The sequence below is a fragment of the Marmota monax genome, unplaced genomic scaffold (genome assembly GCF_021218885.2).
Source record: "Marmota monax isolate L192 unplaced genomic scaffold, Marmota_monax_Labrador192_F-V1.1 WCK01_AAM20220418_F8-fsc00017, whole genome shotgun sequence".
NCBI classification, from domain to species: domain Eukaryota; kingdom Metazoa; phylum Chordata; class Mammalia; order Rodentia; family Sciuridae; genus Marmota; species Marmota monax.
In genome coordinates this window covers 4,046,264-4,060,833 of record NW_026695241.1, presented here as the reverse complement: position 1 = coordinate 4,060,833, position 14,570 = coordinate 4,046,264, and the positions used below count along the sequence as shown (strand labels likewise).

General features: G+C 38.9%; 1 protein-coding gene across 6 annotated transcripts in view; it reads right to left on the bottom strand.

Annotated features, from left to right (window-relative positions):
- Btbd7 (BTB domain containing 7) overlaps positions 1–14,570 on the bottom strand; it is a 120,860-nt gene that overhangs the window by 53,660 nt on the left and 52,630 nt on the right. For all 6 annotated transcript variants that reach the window (XM_058577811.1, XM_058577814.1, XM_058577815.1 and 3 more), the window contains exons 2-3: positions 1,910–2,097; positions 139–1,218 (exon numbers count right to left, since the gene is read on the bottom strand). In XM_058577811.1, coding sequence (XP_058433794.1) covers positions 139–1,218; positions 1,910–1,991 — 1,162 coding nt within the window. In that variant the 5' untranslated portion in view covers positions 1,992–2,097. The remainder of the gene's footprint in view (positions 1–138; positions 1,219–1,909; positions 2,098–14,570) is intronic.

Genomic DNA, 14,570 nt, shown 5'->3' with positions numbered 1-14,570 from the left:
ATCTGTCACAGATGTCATAATTGTAGGCTCAAAACTGACCCTGAACATACCAAACATTGAAACCATAGAAAGAAATTGGTTGTATGTACAATTTGGAAGTAATTTTAGAAATAAAAATTAAAAATCAGGATTTCATACCTTGTGCAAGCATGTTAAATTCCAAGAATAGTGCTATGTGGTAAAGTTCCATGGCTTCTTCTGCCCTGGTCATGTTTGGCTTCCCTGCAACGAGAGCCTGAACTTCACTTAGACTCCCCACAGAGGGGCTACAGTGCAAAACGGAGAGGTCAACCACATCAGTGTACATACAGTGTAGTATTACTTTAGCATATTTTTTTGGTATAATGGACTCGTCTAATATAATTCTTGTGGGAGTCCTCAAAGTTCGGTCTGTGATTTCTTCTCCAGTCCGTATCCTCCTTTGTAATAAATTTCGGAAAAATGGGGACCGTGCAGAAATAATAGCCTTGTGGGCTTTGAGCTCTTCATCCAAGCAGTTCTGATTTCCTCCAAAAGCTTCAACCAACTCAGAGTCTGAAGAAAAACTAAGGACAACATCATAATAACACATGTAATCAAAAAGTCCACGCATATCTACATCAAGGGAATTCGGTGTTCCAAATTCTTCACTAAGCTGAACAAGGATATCGACATTTTGAAACCTCGAGTCCTCCATTCCAAACTCACCCGTATAAAGGTAGTGTAACAAAGCAGAAAACATGGGCATATCAATACCAGCTGTATTGATGTCCATTATTATCTCTGCCCCATACTCAGGTGAGGAAGAAAGCAGTGTTTTAAAAAATGGACACCTTGCTGCCAAAATGGCACGATGAACAGGAAAACAAGTTTCTTGAAATATTAAGTCTACATCAGTACAATACTTGTACTCATAAAGATCAGCCATATCTTTCTGCAATGTCCGGGCTTCTGGTCTAGCCAAACTGGCTTGTAGAGAAAGCTCCTTTAAGGCTGAAGTTCCCTCATATTCCTCCACTAATGCATTGACATCTCTAACATCCCATCCAGAGAGGAGTTCTCGCATCTGCTTGGCGTGATCAGCAGACCTATTAGATTTTCGACGCTTAATAAACTTCTTTTTGAGGGTGGCAAGGCCAGAGGTTCTCTTTTTTTTGTCTTGTGGTTTCTCATGGCCATGTTCAAGGCTATACAATTTTGATTCACAACCATAGCCTTGTTGAGAATAGGATGATGTCCCTAAGAAGAAAATTAAATACATGATAATTTGTTTCTTTTTATTTTAACATTCATTTTCACATAACCTGTTTGAATGCTCAAAAATGTTATAGACACTTCTGGACCACTCAAATAAATCTTTTATTTTTATAAGGGAACATAAAAATTTCAAACAATTTTTATATTAAAATTATAATAATTTTTATATTAAAAAGAAATAAAGACAAATAGAATGAATCAGTCCAAATTTTTTAAAAATGCCTTTGCTTCTCTGGCAATCAAAGGCTGATATCATGGATCTTAATAATGAATTTTTAGGAAATGAAACATAGGTAGAACTGTAAATTAAGAATATCACTTGTATATAATTGTGAAATACTTCTTTTTCTTAACTACACTAAGGCTGCACTTGAATAGGGAAAGTAAATAGACCAGGACACACAAATGGAGATTACTAGTTTGTCTAGGTAAGTAATTGGCAATTTTGGTTAAGATAACCAAAGAAAAGGTCAGTTGCGCTATAAGCAGATTATTTATAATAAAACTCACACAAATCAGATTAATATGTTTGGGGGAATCTAAATGCTGTAGAATTATGATCTACAATAACTTTCCCATACCTCAATTCTCTTTTTATCCACAAAGACCACTGAAAACACAATTCTACTTATAGTTGAATATAGAAAATATAGTTAGAAAAACTAAAATTTACCTATAAAAGTCTGCTGGGCCTGTGAGTTTCCCCCTACCCTCGGGGAGCATGAGTGAGGATAGTTAGATGCATTAGCACCCATTTTCTTCAGTCACTCAGGCATTCCATCTGCCGGTTCTTCAGAGTATAATCCCAATGGCCTTTATGCACTTTCAACCCTGGATCCAGCAGCCTCTTTTCATCCATTTCTTGATATGAAACAAAAATAATTTTATTTATTTTTTTTCAAATGTATCTAAAGTCACACAGAAACAAGGCAAGTTTACTGAAAACTGCTTTTATTGCAAATAATGATATGCTGTCAAGTTCACACATAAAATTTTCAGAAAATGTAAAGGAACCATTAACCTTGAATTATGACTGTGCTAGCTACAATTTTGAGCCATAAAATGTATCAATTAGGTACTTTCTAAGAGAGCAAACAAGAAACATATCAGACTAATTTAAATTACAGTTATAAGAAGAGTATTTGAAAATGCAGGGAAAAGTATTTTTTAATTTTTATAAAAATGCTTAGAGGCAATCACCAGTAATCATAATCTAACATTCTAGGAAATTCACAAACACTTAACAGGTCAATACCAGTACTAGACATACAAAGATGGATAATTAAAAGATTGGTTTGTTGTTTTTCTACTTTAAGATAAAATTGCTTAAATTGATCTTTCATCTGTGTAATTGAGCATTTTACTAAAAGAGGGGGAAGTAAAGGTGGACAAAGCTAAATATGTTTAGGCTAAGTAGAGTTTAATTTTGAGAGAAGCTATTATAAATGGAGTGACATATAAGAAAAAAAAAATTTAACCTATACTCCTCATAAAGCCTGAAAATAAAAATACTACTATTATCTGATATTGTGATTAGCATGGATAGGGCATCTAAGCAATAAGAGATAATTTGGGCAATTACAGATTGAATCCTGAATCACGGAATCTCAACTCTCAGAGCTGCTAGCAGGGGATACATGCTGAAAGAGAAGAAACTCTTTAAGAGAGGACACAGGGTTAACAAGAACACACCTAAACCTTTATACCATCTGGCTATATAAAATTTATCTGACTCAAAGGGGATAATGTTTTAAGAAGAATAAAAATAACTTAAAATCTATTATTGAAACTGTTAGGAAAATAAATCAGCAAGCAGGCAGCTAATCGAGACTCAAAATGAAAACAAAGTATTTTAACAAGTTGTTAACAAATAAATACAAATAATCACTGGAAAATAGAATGGTGTCCAGATTCTTGAAACGTATTGTGATCCTCATTATTGATATAGCATAACCTAAAGAATACACATTTAAGCTGGGTAAGATGGTGTATGACTGTAATCCCAGCAACTTGGGAGGCCAAAGCAGGAGGATTTTAAGTTTGAGGCCAGCTTCTGCGACTTAGGGAGATACTGTCTCAAAAATCAACAAACATTTTTTTAAAGGGCTGGGGGTACCACTCAATGGTATAGTGCCCCTGAGGTTAAATCCCAGTATGGGGGTAGGGGAAATTCACATTTAAAAAAATCATTATTAACATTTGTATTCTCTTATTATACACACACACACAGATATGTATGTGTGTGTGTGTGTGTATGAACACTTGTGTATGCATAAATTTATTTACCTAAGCATGTAGACCTCTACTTATAGTATTCAGGATAAGACCAGGAAACTTCCGAGTAACTAGATGTAGATAATGTAAAGTAGCAGTATGGTAATTAACTCCACTAAATCATTTATGAATAAATTTCCTATTGAAACTTACCTGCCTATCTATGGGAATACAATCCCCCCTACATTTTGCTTCAGTGTATATTATGGGAAATATGAATGGCTATGGGATGAGACATTACAGTGCATTTCAAAAGAACTATACAGCAAGAAAGCGAAAGAATTTATTATACTATTTTATATATTAAGTGGTATAAGACAAACAAGAAACACCCCATAGGATTGAGGATGTAGCTCTGTGGTAAGGTGCTTGCATTTGTGAGGTTCTGGGTTTGATCCCCAGCACTACATATATAAATTAATTCTTCCAGCAAAGTCTGTTTAAAAATAGATAATTTTTAAAAAGTCTGGTGATGAGTGTCACAGCTTTCCATCCCTGAATAACAGAAATGTAGAAAAAGTTGATGTCTTTTTTTCCCCCTGGGTAATTCATTTTGAATGTTGCAAAATAGAAACTGAGACTATCAATTTCAGTTCAAACTTAAACTCTAACTCTGATAAATCCTAGTGTTCAAGTTGAGCCCCAAAGAAAACTCAGGTGATTCAAGCTGGGCACTGTGGCATGTGCCTGTAATCCAGAAGCTCAGGAGGCTGAGGCAGGAGGATCACAAATTCAAAGCCAGTCTCAGCAATTTAGCGATGCCCTAAGTAACTAAGAGAGACACTGTCTCAAAATAAAATATAAAAAAGGACTGGGAATGTGGCTCAGTGGTTAAGTACCCCTAGGTTCAATCTATAATACCAGGAAAAAAAAATTATCAGGTATTTTTAGGCACTCTTTCAAATAAAATAGGGTCCTAGAAACCAAATGTGCTTTGTATACAGGTCAGATCCTAATCTTACTCATTAAAAATTTACATTTAAAGCAAAAATAGCACAGACAAAACTTTTTCAAAATGTATCAAATATGTTAAGAAAAATCCAGAATAAAAACATTATGCAAAATAAAAAGCCTTTACCAAAATGAAGGAGAAAAAAATAGCTAAAAAATAAAATTTGAATTTAGTAGATATGAAAATTGTGGGTCAAAGAAGTTTCTGAATAAACAAATTCATGATGTCACTCTTGTGGTAGGCTGCTTTTTACTTCCTGTATGCATTCTTGGAGTTCTCTACTGCTTCATTTTTGTTAGTTTTACTTTCTTAATTTCTATTGACTATACAGCAAATTCATTAAGAACACAAAGCCTGCCAATGGCACAAAGTTTGCTAAAACTCAGGAAGAATGAGCGCTGCTTCCAGATGAAGAAATATAAGGAGGGTCCAGGGAAGTGAACAGACTTGATTACTCTTAGTTCCACAAATATGTGCATGCACACACATGAGAATTATTTTCAACTGAAAATTCTGAATAATTTGTAAGGAGTCAAGACACTACTACATTGGTCTGTCTGGGATTTAAACCACATCAAAAATGGCTTTTTGGAGGGCTGGGGATATAGCTCAGTTGGTAGAGTGATTGCCTTGCATGCACAAGGCCCTGGGTTCAATCCTCAGCACCATTAAAAAAAAAATGGGGGGGGGGGCTGGGGTTGGGGCTCAGTGATAGAGCGCTGGCCTAGCACATGTGAGGCACTGGGTCAATTCTCAGCACCACATAAAAATAAATAAAATAAAGGTATTGTTGTCCAACTACAACTGAAAAATATATATATTTTAAAAATGGCTTTTTGGCCAGGTACAATGGTGCACATCCATAATCTCAGCAGCTCGGGAAGCTGAGGCAGAAGAATCACAGGTTCAAAGCCAGCCTAGCAACGGAGAAACAAAAGCACATAACAAGCATTTTAGGAGAGGAGAAGCTCAGCTAAGGATGCTTGGCTATTCACCATTCTGATAAGTAGTATGGGAAGAGCTGGGGGTTTCACCTGGAGAGGTGGATTGAAATGAAAGGGTCTTTGGAAAATTTAGGGACAAATTTGTGGTAGCTCTTTTTGTGGTAGTAGCTCCTCCTACACTTTAGGATAAACTGATTTGGGTGACATTCACATCCCCTATGGAAGCATGAATACTAAAATAAACACAGGCTTTACAAAGATATAGAAATGGGGGTGGATTTGTCAGCTATAACCCTTAAATCCACCTTGTATCCTCCAGTTCCAAATCCTGGGGGTAACCCTGACTGACTGAGCAGTTCCAGTTCCAAATCCATGTTTCTTCTCAAAATCCCCAGGGAATAATTTCACTGCTTCTCAGGTAACCAAATATCTATTGCAAATGGAGCAGAATGTATTTATTTTTTAATCTAATCTGACGCATTTAGATGATAGAAATGAGAATTAATAACATTTTCATCTCTCTAGGAGATGTTTGCTTTCCAGGCAAGTCTGGTTTGTTTCCTACAGACAACAGAATGAAACCTAATCTTTGAATGATGTAACAGGAAAGGAAAAGGAAAGCAAAACAAAGCAAAGTAAAATAAATTAAAGGAAAGGAAAGGGAGGGCTTACAGGACAAGAGTGGCTCAAAGGATGCAAATGGCCCCAGAAGCTGATATATCCTTTTTCCAGAACCACCATCCTAGGGAGCTCCCTTTATTAATCCTATGCATGACCGATCCCAATCAGATAATGTGACATGCTTCAGCAATTGCAGCAAACCCAACAGAAAAAATCACGTTGAATGCAACAGCAAGAATAAAAATCCTATGAGAAATTGAAACATGTACACATTTGTACACCCTAACTCCTTCTTTCCTCCCCATCCTCCAAGACAAACAACAACATCAAAAACAAAACAAAACAAAATCCTAGGTTAGTATTTTCCAAAGAGTTTTCCCAAACTCTGAAAAAAGCAGTGTTAAACAAAGTCAGATAGGGCTCTTTACCTCAAGACTTTTTAGCACCTTAAAAGTATGAAGGGTACGTGATCTACAGGAATCCTGTTCCTTGAATAAAACCAAAGGAATAAATTTACATAAAACACTTTGGAAAAATTGCATCTCTTTGCCACAATACACTTTTTACTGCTTTATATAGTAGAGAGAATAGTGGGAATCAAAGTATCAGACTGAGTTCTCTGTCACTGATTTACAAGGTATGTAGAAAGAGTCACTTAACTTGATGAACCTCAGTTCCCCATCTATAAAATAGGGAAGCTGAAAAAGAGTTCCTAAAACTTAGGAAATAAAGATGATGATGGGGGTTATTTCCATACTAAATGTTAGTGTACACAGAAAAGAAATGGCACTTGGACCTTGTATTTTAAACATATTTCCCCTTTGTCTGATTATTATGCATAGGATAAGAATATGGAGCAAATGCAAATATTAAAAGTAATTCATAATTCAAAACTACAGTTTGTTAGTTTTCACTTGTGTGAAATCTAAGGTCACCGTATAATGAATGTATCATTCAAACTAGAATGAATGTGAGTGAAAAGGCATACAAACCAGATGGGAAGCCAGCACATGTGTAGCCCAGTTGTGACCAAGCAAAGTAGGATGGTCACTTGTAGCTAAATCTCACATTGCCAGACGAGTTAGAAATAAAACTATATTAAAAAAGGAAACCCAAAAACCAAAATTAAAAGAAAATGACTTCCTATGTTCTTCTCATAATGAAGCCAAGCCCTTGTCCTGGAGCAACAGACCTGGTGGGCTGGAGTACGGGGTGGCAAGCATGGGCTGCGGCCGTGCAGAACTCATTGTGCCAGTGCAGGCCTTAGGCCCAGCAAGCCAGAACAGAGGTGAGCCAAAACACTCTGATGTGTCAGACAGCAGCAACTTGGTCTGGGCCAGTGCGGATTCCTGGTCCACAAAACATGGTAGCCCAGAAGACCAAGCATCCATGATCCACAGACCTCAACTTTCTGTTTCCCTGAGTGGAAAGAAAACAGAAGAGGCAGACCTGAAAGTTCAGACTCAAGGGCCAATCAATAGCATTGGTACTTTCCAAGACCTGATTAGTATAAATTTGGAACTAATAGCTGACCTAAGAGCTATAGAAAGCCCTAAACTAGCACACTCAAGTAGTAACCTGCAATCAGGTCCCCTTTCATCCTGTCAAGAGTTCTCTATTCTTCCAATTTCAATAAATCTTACTCCTTTTACTCTTGCCTTCTGTTGTCTGTGTATTTAGAGAGACAAGAACAGTGAAAGAAGAAATTGGTGGTGAGCAACTAAGGTCTACTTCAACACTGGAGGGCATAGTCTGGCATTAAGAACTACAAAGTGTCACTCTCTGGCTTTGCCCACTGTGACCATCGGAGTTGATGCTGGCAGGTATCCCCTGCCTTGATTAGCTACTAACACTAAAGTGGGTTTTCTGGGCTATAGAGGTCTGTAGCTTACACAGACCCCTCCTGCCAAAAGTAGTAGAGAAACTCCAGTTTCAATATGACAAGCATGTTTTAGCTAACTTAAGAACTCACTTATTGAGGTTTACTGCGTCACTCTGGTCTAAAAGCTTCCACACATATTAACTCATTTCAATCTCCTAATAACTTTTTTTTTTACTGATGAAGCTGAGAGGTAAGTAAATTGCCTAAGGGCACACAGATGTTTTGTGAAAGAGCTAGGATTATTTTGTTTCTCTGTAAACCTTCAGAAGTTCTATCTTTAGGTATGGTTCAAGTCCAACAAGACAAAAAGAGACCATGAACAGCAAGCAGAAGCCGTCAGCAATAAACCCTTACCTTTTGAAGGCCATCTTCAAAAAGATGAGACTGAATGGGAAGTTTAGAATGCCACAACTAGACTAATACATCTCTCTGGGGCATTCTAACATAGAGACACATGACCTCTACCCTGCACAAAAAACCCTAAAACGGCATAGAATAACAATATTTATGATAGTGGCAATTCATTAAGGAAAGGCTAAATTGTATTCCACCACACATATTTACTAAGGCAGGGAAGTCAGAATCATGGAACTGGAAAGAGGTTTCAAACTTATTATAAATCTGATTTTAAACAGAAAAATGAGAGAAAATGTATGCAAATCATACATGTTATTACATGTATGATTAATGTCGAGAACAGAGTACTCCTAAAATTCAACATAAACAACTCCATTCAAAATTAGAAAAAGAAGTTATTTCTACAAAGATTATCTATGAATGGCCATAACCTGAAAAGATGCTCAACATGACTAATAATGAGTGAAATGTAAGTCAAAACCAAATGAGGCTGCAGTGATGCACACCTGTAATTCCAGCAGCTCAGGAGATTGAGGCAAGAGGATCAGAGGATCGTGAGTTCAAAGCCAGCCTCAGCAACTTAGTTGTTGAGAGCCACAGCTGAGTTGGAATGGCCCCTGGCATTATGCCAGAAGTAATGGTTGAGAGGCGAGCCAATAAGATGACGCTGGATTGAAACAGGCTGCGTATTCAATTGTATATAGACACCTGCTGTCCGCCTTGGGCGCCCACTACTTTGGAGTTCTCGCAGGGATTCCTGGGGAGTTCATGTTGGTTGGTGAAGTTCCGGTGGAGGGAGTTCCGGTTGGTGTGTGGTGTGCCTAGGAGGGCCGCGTGGGTGGCGTTCGCGGGAGTTCGGAAATAAAGTTTGTTCCTGCTTGAGTGGCTCGTGATTTGTGCCCAGCCAGACTGCGGCATTTGGTGGCCCATTTGGGGAACGTCTGAAGCTTGTAGGTAAATGAAATTGCTCGCCTCTGAGGGAAGGCGAGAGAATGGGTGACCATTCCAAAAAACAATGTGTTCTTGTTTTGATTTGTTTTGTTTTTGTATCAAGCTGCCTGTCCCTAGAACTTTCTCAGGCAAACTGGGAAAAATGGTTGGCTCAGGGTTTGAAGTTGTTCGGCCCTGAGGAAGAGATAGAGATAAACCATGGCTACACATATCAAGAAAACAGAAAAACTGATACAATGATTTTTTGTTCCGTTTCTGTTTCATTCTGTTTCAGTTTTGTTTTGTGTTATCTTGTTGAGTTGCGTTATCCTTGTAGCAGAAATATAGGGTCAGAAATTAGCGAAAAACAAACCGAAAGATTGTTAAGTATATTGTTAGAAGCAGGAGGAACCCCAGTAAAATCAAGAACAGTTAGGGCATATGTTGATACAATACAAAAATGTAGCCCATGGCTTTTTAAGGAGGAGTTGTTGAATATATCACAATAGGACCATCATGGTGAAGATTTAAGGGAGAGGGAAAAGAAAAACCCAGGAACTCTGCCAGTTGGCATATTGCCACTGTGGATGATGATACGATTTTGTTTGCCTAGTCCAAAGTCTTCAGTTCAGACTATGGTAGAAGACCTTTTAGATCAAGTAAAAGAGAAGGTTTCTCGAGCTAGTCAGAGGAAGAAAATTTAAAGGAGGAAGGGCTATCAGGGGAAAAGTTACAACAGGAGACTGCTACTAACACCATTATATCACCAGAGGGCGTAAGTGTCCAACCAACAGCTCCACCTATGGAGACAACATATGCTGGGGGGCCCCCAACCCCGGAGTTGATAGATGGGATCCTGAGACAGTGCCGCAGTCTGGCTGGGCACAAAATCACGAGCCACTCACAGCCTTGTAGATTCAAACAGCAATTCTTTATTCCTGAACTCACACCGGCACTCTACACACGTTCTGGTAGAAAATCACATTCTGGGCAAAATCCCAAATACTCTCTCAATCCCGCGAAAACTCAACGGGAACTCAAGGAGCAGGCGCTCCTTAGGCAGCAGGATACGCCCTATTCCCAGCAGGGTACACCTTAAACCTGGAACCGCCCTAAACCCGGATTGTCCTAAACCGGGAACACCCTAAACCCCGATCCGCCCTAAACCCCGATCCGCCCTGGTCCTTGAGCAAGGTCACCTTACATGCAATGTCACTGCAAATGACCTGGGTCATGCCATGCGTCATTCTTACTTAGCAATGGCCCTCAGCAAGACAGGACCTCAAAGATTAGCATGCCCTGTATTTGAGCAGACAGGAGAGCAGCGAATTCACTGTGCTTTAGATTTCAAAACAGTGAAGCAGTTAAAAGAGGCTGTAACAACCTATGGTCCCCAAGCACCCTTCACTGTAAGCATGGTCGAATCCATTAACAACTTGGACATGACGCCAGCAGATTGGGCTACCATGTGTAAAGCTGTGCTAAATGGAGGACAACACCTGTTATGGAAGGTTGCCAATGAGGAATTTTGCACAGAGACGGCTAGGCAAAAGCATCAGCCGGTTATCCTCAGAGAAATCTAGATATGTTGTTAGGAAAGGGACCTTATGAGGGTCAGCTGCAACAAATTGCATATGATCCTGCCATATACTCACAAATTGCTGCAGATGTGGTTAGGGCATGGAAGACTTTACAAAGACATGGAGATTTACAAGGTCAGTTATCTAAGGTAATACAAGGAGCTAATAAACCCTACGCTGAATTTGTAGATAGGCTTATTCAAACAGCTACCAGAGTTTTTGGGGATACAGAACAAGCAATACCATTAATTAAACAGTTACCCTTTGAGCAAGCAAATCGATGGTGCAAGGAGGCCATCAGACCATGGAAACATGAAGATTTAAACACATATATTAAATTATGTAGAGACATTAATGAATAAGGGCAAGTCTTTGCAGCTGCAGAACAACAGGCTTTAGATGCCAGGCCAAAAACATGCTACAATTGTGAACAAACAGGACATTTTATTTTAATTTTTATTATTGGTTGTTCAAAACATTACATAGTTCTTGACATATCATATTTCACACTTTGATTCAAGTGGGTTATGAACTCCCATTTTTACCCTGTATACAGATCGCAGAATCACATCGGTTACACATCCACTGATTTACATATTGCCATAGTAGTGTCTGTTGTATTCTGCTGCCTTTCCTATCCTCTACTATCCCCCCTCCCCTTCCCTCCCCTCCCCTCTTCTCTCTCTACCCCATCTACTGTAATTCATTTCTCCCCCTTGTTTTTTTATTTTTCCCCTTTCCCCTCACTTCCTCTTGTATGTAATTTTGTATAACCCTGAGGGTCTCCTTCCATTTCCATGCAATTTCCCTTCTCTCTCCCTTTCCCTCCCACCTCTCATCCCTGTTTAATGTTAATCTTCTTCTCATGCTCTTCCTCCCTACTCTGTTCTTAGTTACTCTCCTTATATCAAAGAAGACATTTGGCATTTGTTTTTTAGGGATTGGCTAGCTTCACTTAGCATAATCTGCTCTAATGCCATCCATTTCCCTGCAAATGCCATGATTTTGTCATTTTTTAATGCAGAGTAATACTCCATTGTGTATAAATGCCACATTTTTTTAATCCATTCGTCTACTGAAGGACATCTAGGTTGGTTCCACAGTCTTGCTATTGTGAATTGTGCTGCTATGAACATCGATGTAGCAGTGTCCCTGTAGCATGCTCTTTTTAGGTCTTTAGGGAATAGACCGAGAAGGGGAATAGCTGGGTCAAATGGTGGCTCCATTCCCAACTTTCCAAGAAATCTCCATACTGCTTTCCAAATTGGCCGCACCAATTTGCAGTCCCACCAGCAATGTACAAGTGTACCCTTTTCCCCACATCCTCGCCAGCACTTGTTGTTGTTGGACTTCATAATGGCTGCCAATCTTACTGGAGTGAGATGGTATCTTAGGGTGGTTTTGATTTGCATTTCTCTGACTGCTAGAGATGGTGAGCATTTTTTCATGTACTTGTTGATTGATTGTATGTCCTCCTCTGAGAAGTGTCTGTTCAGGTCCTTGGCCCATTTGTTGACTGGGTTATTTGTTATCTTATTGTTTAATTTTTTGAGTTCTTTGTATACTCTGGATATTAGGGCTCTATCTGAAGTGTGAGGAGTAAAGATTTGTTCCCAGGATGTAGGCTCCCTATTTACCTCTCTTATTGTTTCTTTTGCTGAGAAAAAACTTTTTAGTTTGAGTAAGTCCCATTTGTTGATTCTAGTTATTAACTCTTGTGCTATGGGTGTCCTATTGAGGAATTTGGAGCCTGACCCCACAGTATGTAGATCGAAGTCAACTTTTTCTTCTATCAGACGCCGTGTCTCTGATTTGATATCAAGCTCCTTGATCCATTTTGAGTTAACTTTGGTGCATGGCGAGAGAAAGGGATTCAGTTTCATTTTGTTGCATATGGATTTCCAGTTTTCCCAGCACCATTTGTTGAAGTTGCTATCCTTCCTCCATTGCATGCTTTTAGCCCCTTTATCAAATATAAGATAGTTGTAATTTTGTGGATTGGTTTCTGTGTCCTCTATTCTGTACCATTGGTCCACCCGCCTGTTTTGGTACCAGTACCATGCTGTTTTTGTTACTATTGCTCTGTAGTATAGTTTGAAGTCTGGTATTGCTATACCGCCTGATTCACACTTCCTGCTTAGAGCTGTTTTTGCTATTCTGGGTCTTTTATTTTTCCATATGAATTTCATGATTGCTTTATCTATTTCTACAAGAAAAAAAATAAAAAACTTGGGAATCAACCTAACAAAAGAGGTGAAAGACTTATACAATGAAAACTATAGAACCCTAAAGAGAGAAATAGAAGAAGATCTTAGAAGATGGAAAAATATACCCTGTTCATGGATAGGCAGAACCAACATCATCAAAATGGCGATATTACCAATAGTTCTCTATAGGTTTAATGCAATGCCAATCAAAATCCAAACAGGACATTTTAAAAGGAGTTGCCCCATAGAAGGAGGGTTTAACAAAACTAAGTATCAAAGGGGTAGAATACCAGGTATTTGCCCACGATGCCGTAGAAGGAGACATTGGGCTAATGAATGCCGTTCTCAAACCACCATAGAGGGTACTCCGTTATCAAAAAATGGACAAGGACCAGGTGTTTACCCATGATATCGTGGAGAAAGGCATCGGGCTCCATTGCCAAAAAACAGACAGGGGGGCCCAATGCTCTGGGGCCACGACCACAAATATACGGGGCATTGGAGGAACCCAGCAATACCATCAGGGTAGTGCCCAGGACACATTATCCATTAGATTTCTCATCAGACAAACCAGAGGGAGCACAGGGCTGGACATCTGCGTCTCCGCCAGAGCAGTACTAACTCCAGAGATGGGAGTTCAAATCATTCCCACAGGAGTAAAAGGACCTCTTCCCCAAGGAACAGTAGGTTTATTATTGGGACGCAGTTCTTCTACTCTAAAAGGACTTATGATAAGTCCTGGGGTAATTGATCCCGATTATGAAGGTGAAATAAAAATTATAGCTAGTTCTCCAAGAGGTATATCAGTAATTTCACCAGGAGATAGAATAGCACAGTTATTAATAATACCCAGCCTACATGATAAATTTTCCAGTAGTACTATAGAAAGAGGTTCCGGGGATTAGGCTCCACAGGTGTAGATTGGGTTATGCTTTCTTTAAATTTAGATTCTTGCCCAATGCTAAAACTAAATATTCAAGGATATGAATTTAATGGACTACTGGACACAGGTGCAGACCTTAGCATCATCTCTCGTCAAGAATGGCCGAAACACTGGCCATTACAACAAGCCACTCAAATGCTTCGAGGCCTAGGAGTGGTGACTAATCCCCATAGAAGTGCAATGATATTAGATTGGAAGGATCCTGAAGGATGTGAAGGAACTATACAGCCATATGTATTGGATCATCTTCCTATAAATTTATGGGGATGAGATGTCCTAGATCAATTAGGTTTGACATTAACAAATAACATCAATCCAAATGTGCCCACTATTAGGGCTACACAAGGTTTTAGGAAAGGAAAAAGATTAGGAGAACAAGAACAAGGTATAGCAGCACCAATTCAAATAGATCAAGGAACAGAAAGACATGGATTGGGTTTTCAGGAGGGGTCACTGAGACAATAAAAATTACTTGGAAATCAGAAAGACCAGTATCGGTTCCTCAGTGGCCCCTGACTAAAGAAAAGATACAAGCAGCCCATGACCTGGTCAAACAACAATTAGCAGAGGGACATATACAACCTTCTGTATCTCCCCATAATACTCCCATTTTTGTCATTAAAAAGAAATCTGGTAAATGGAGA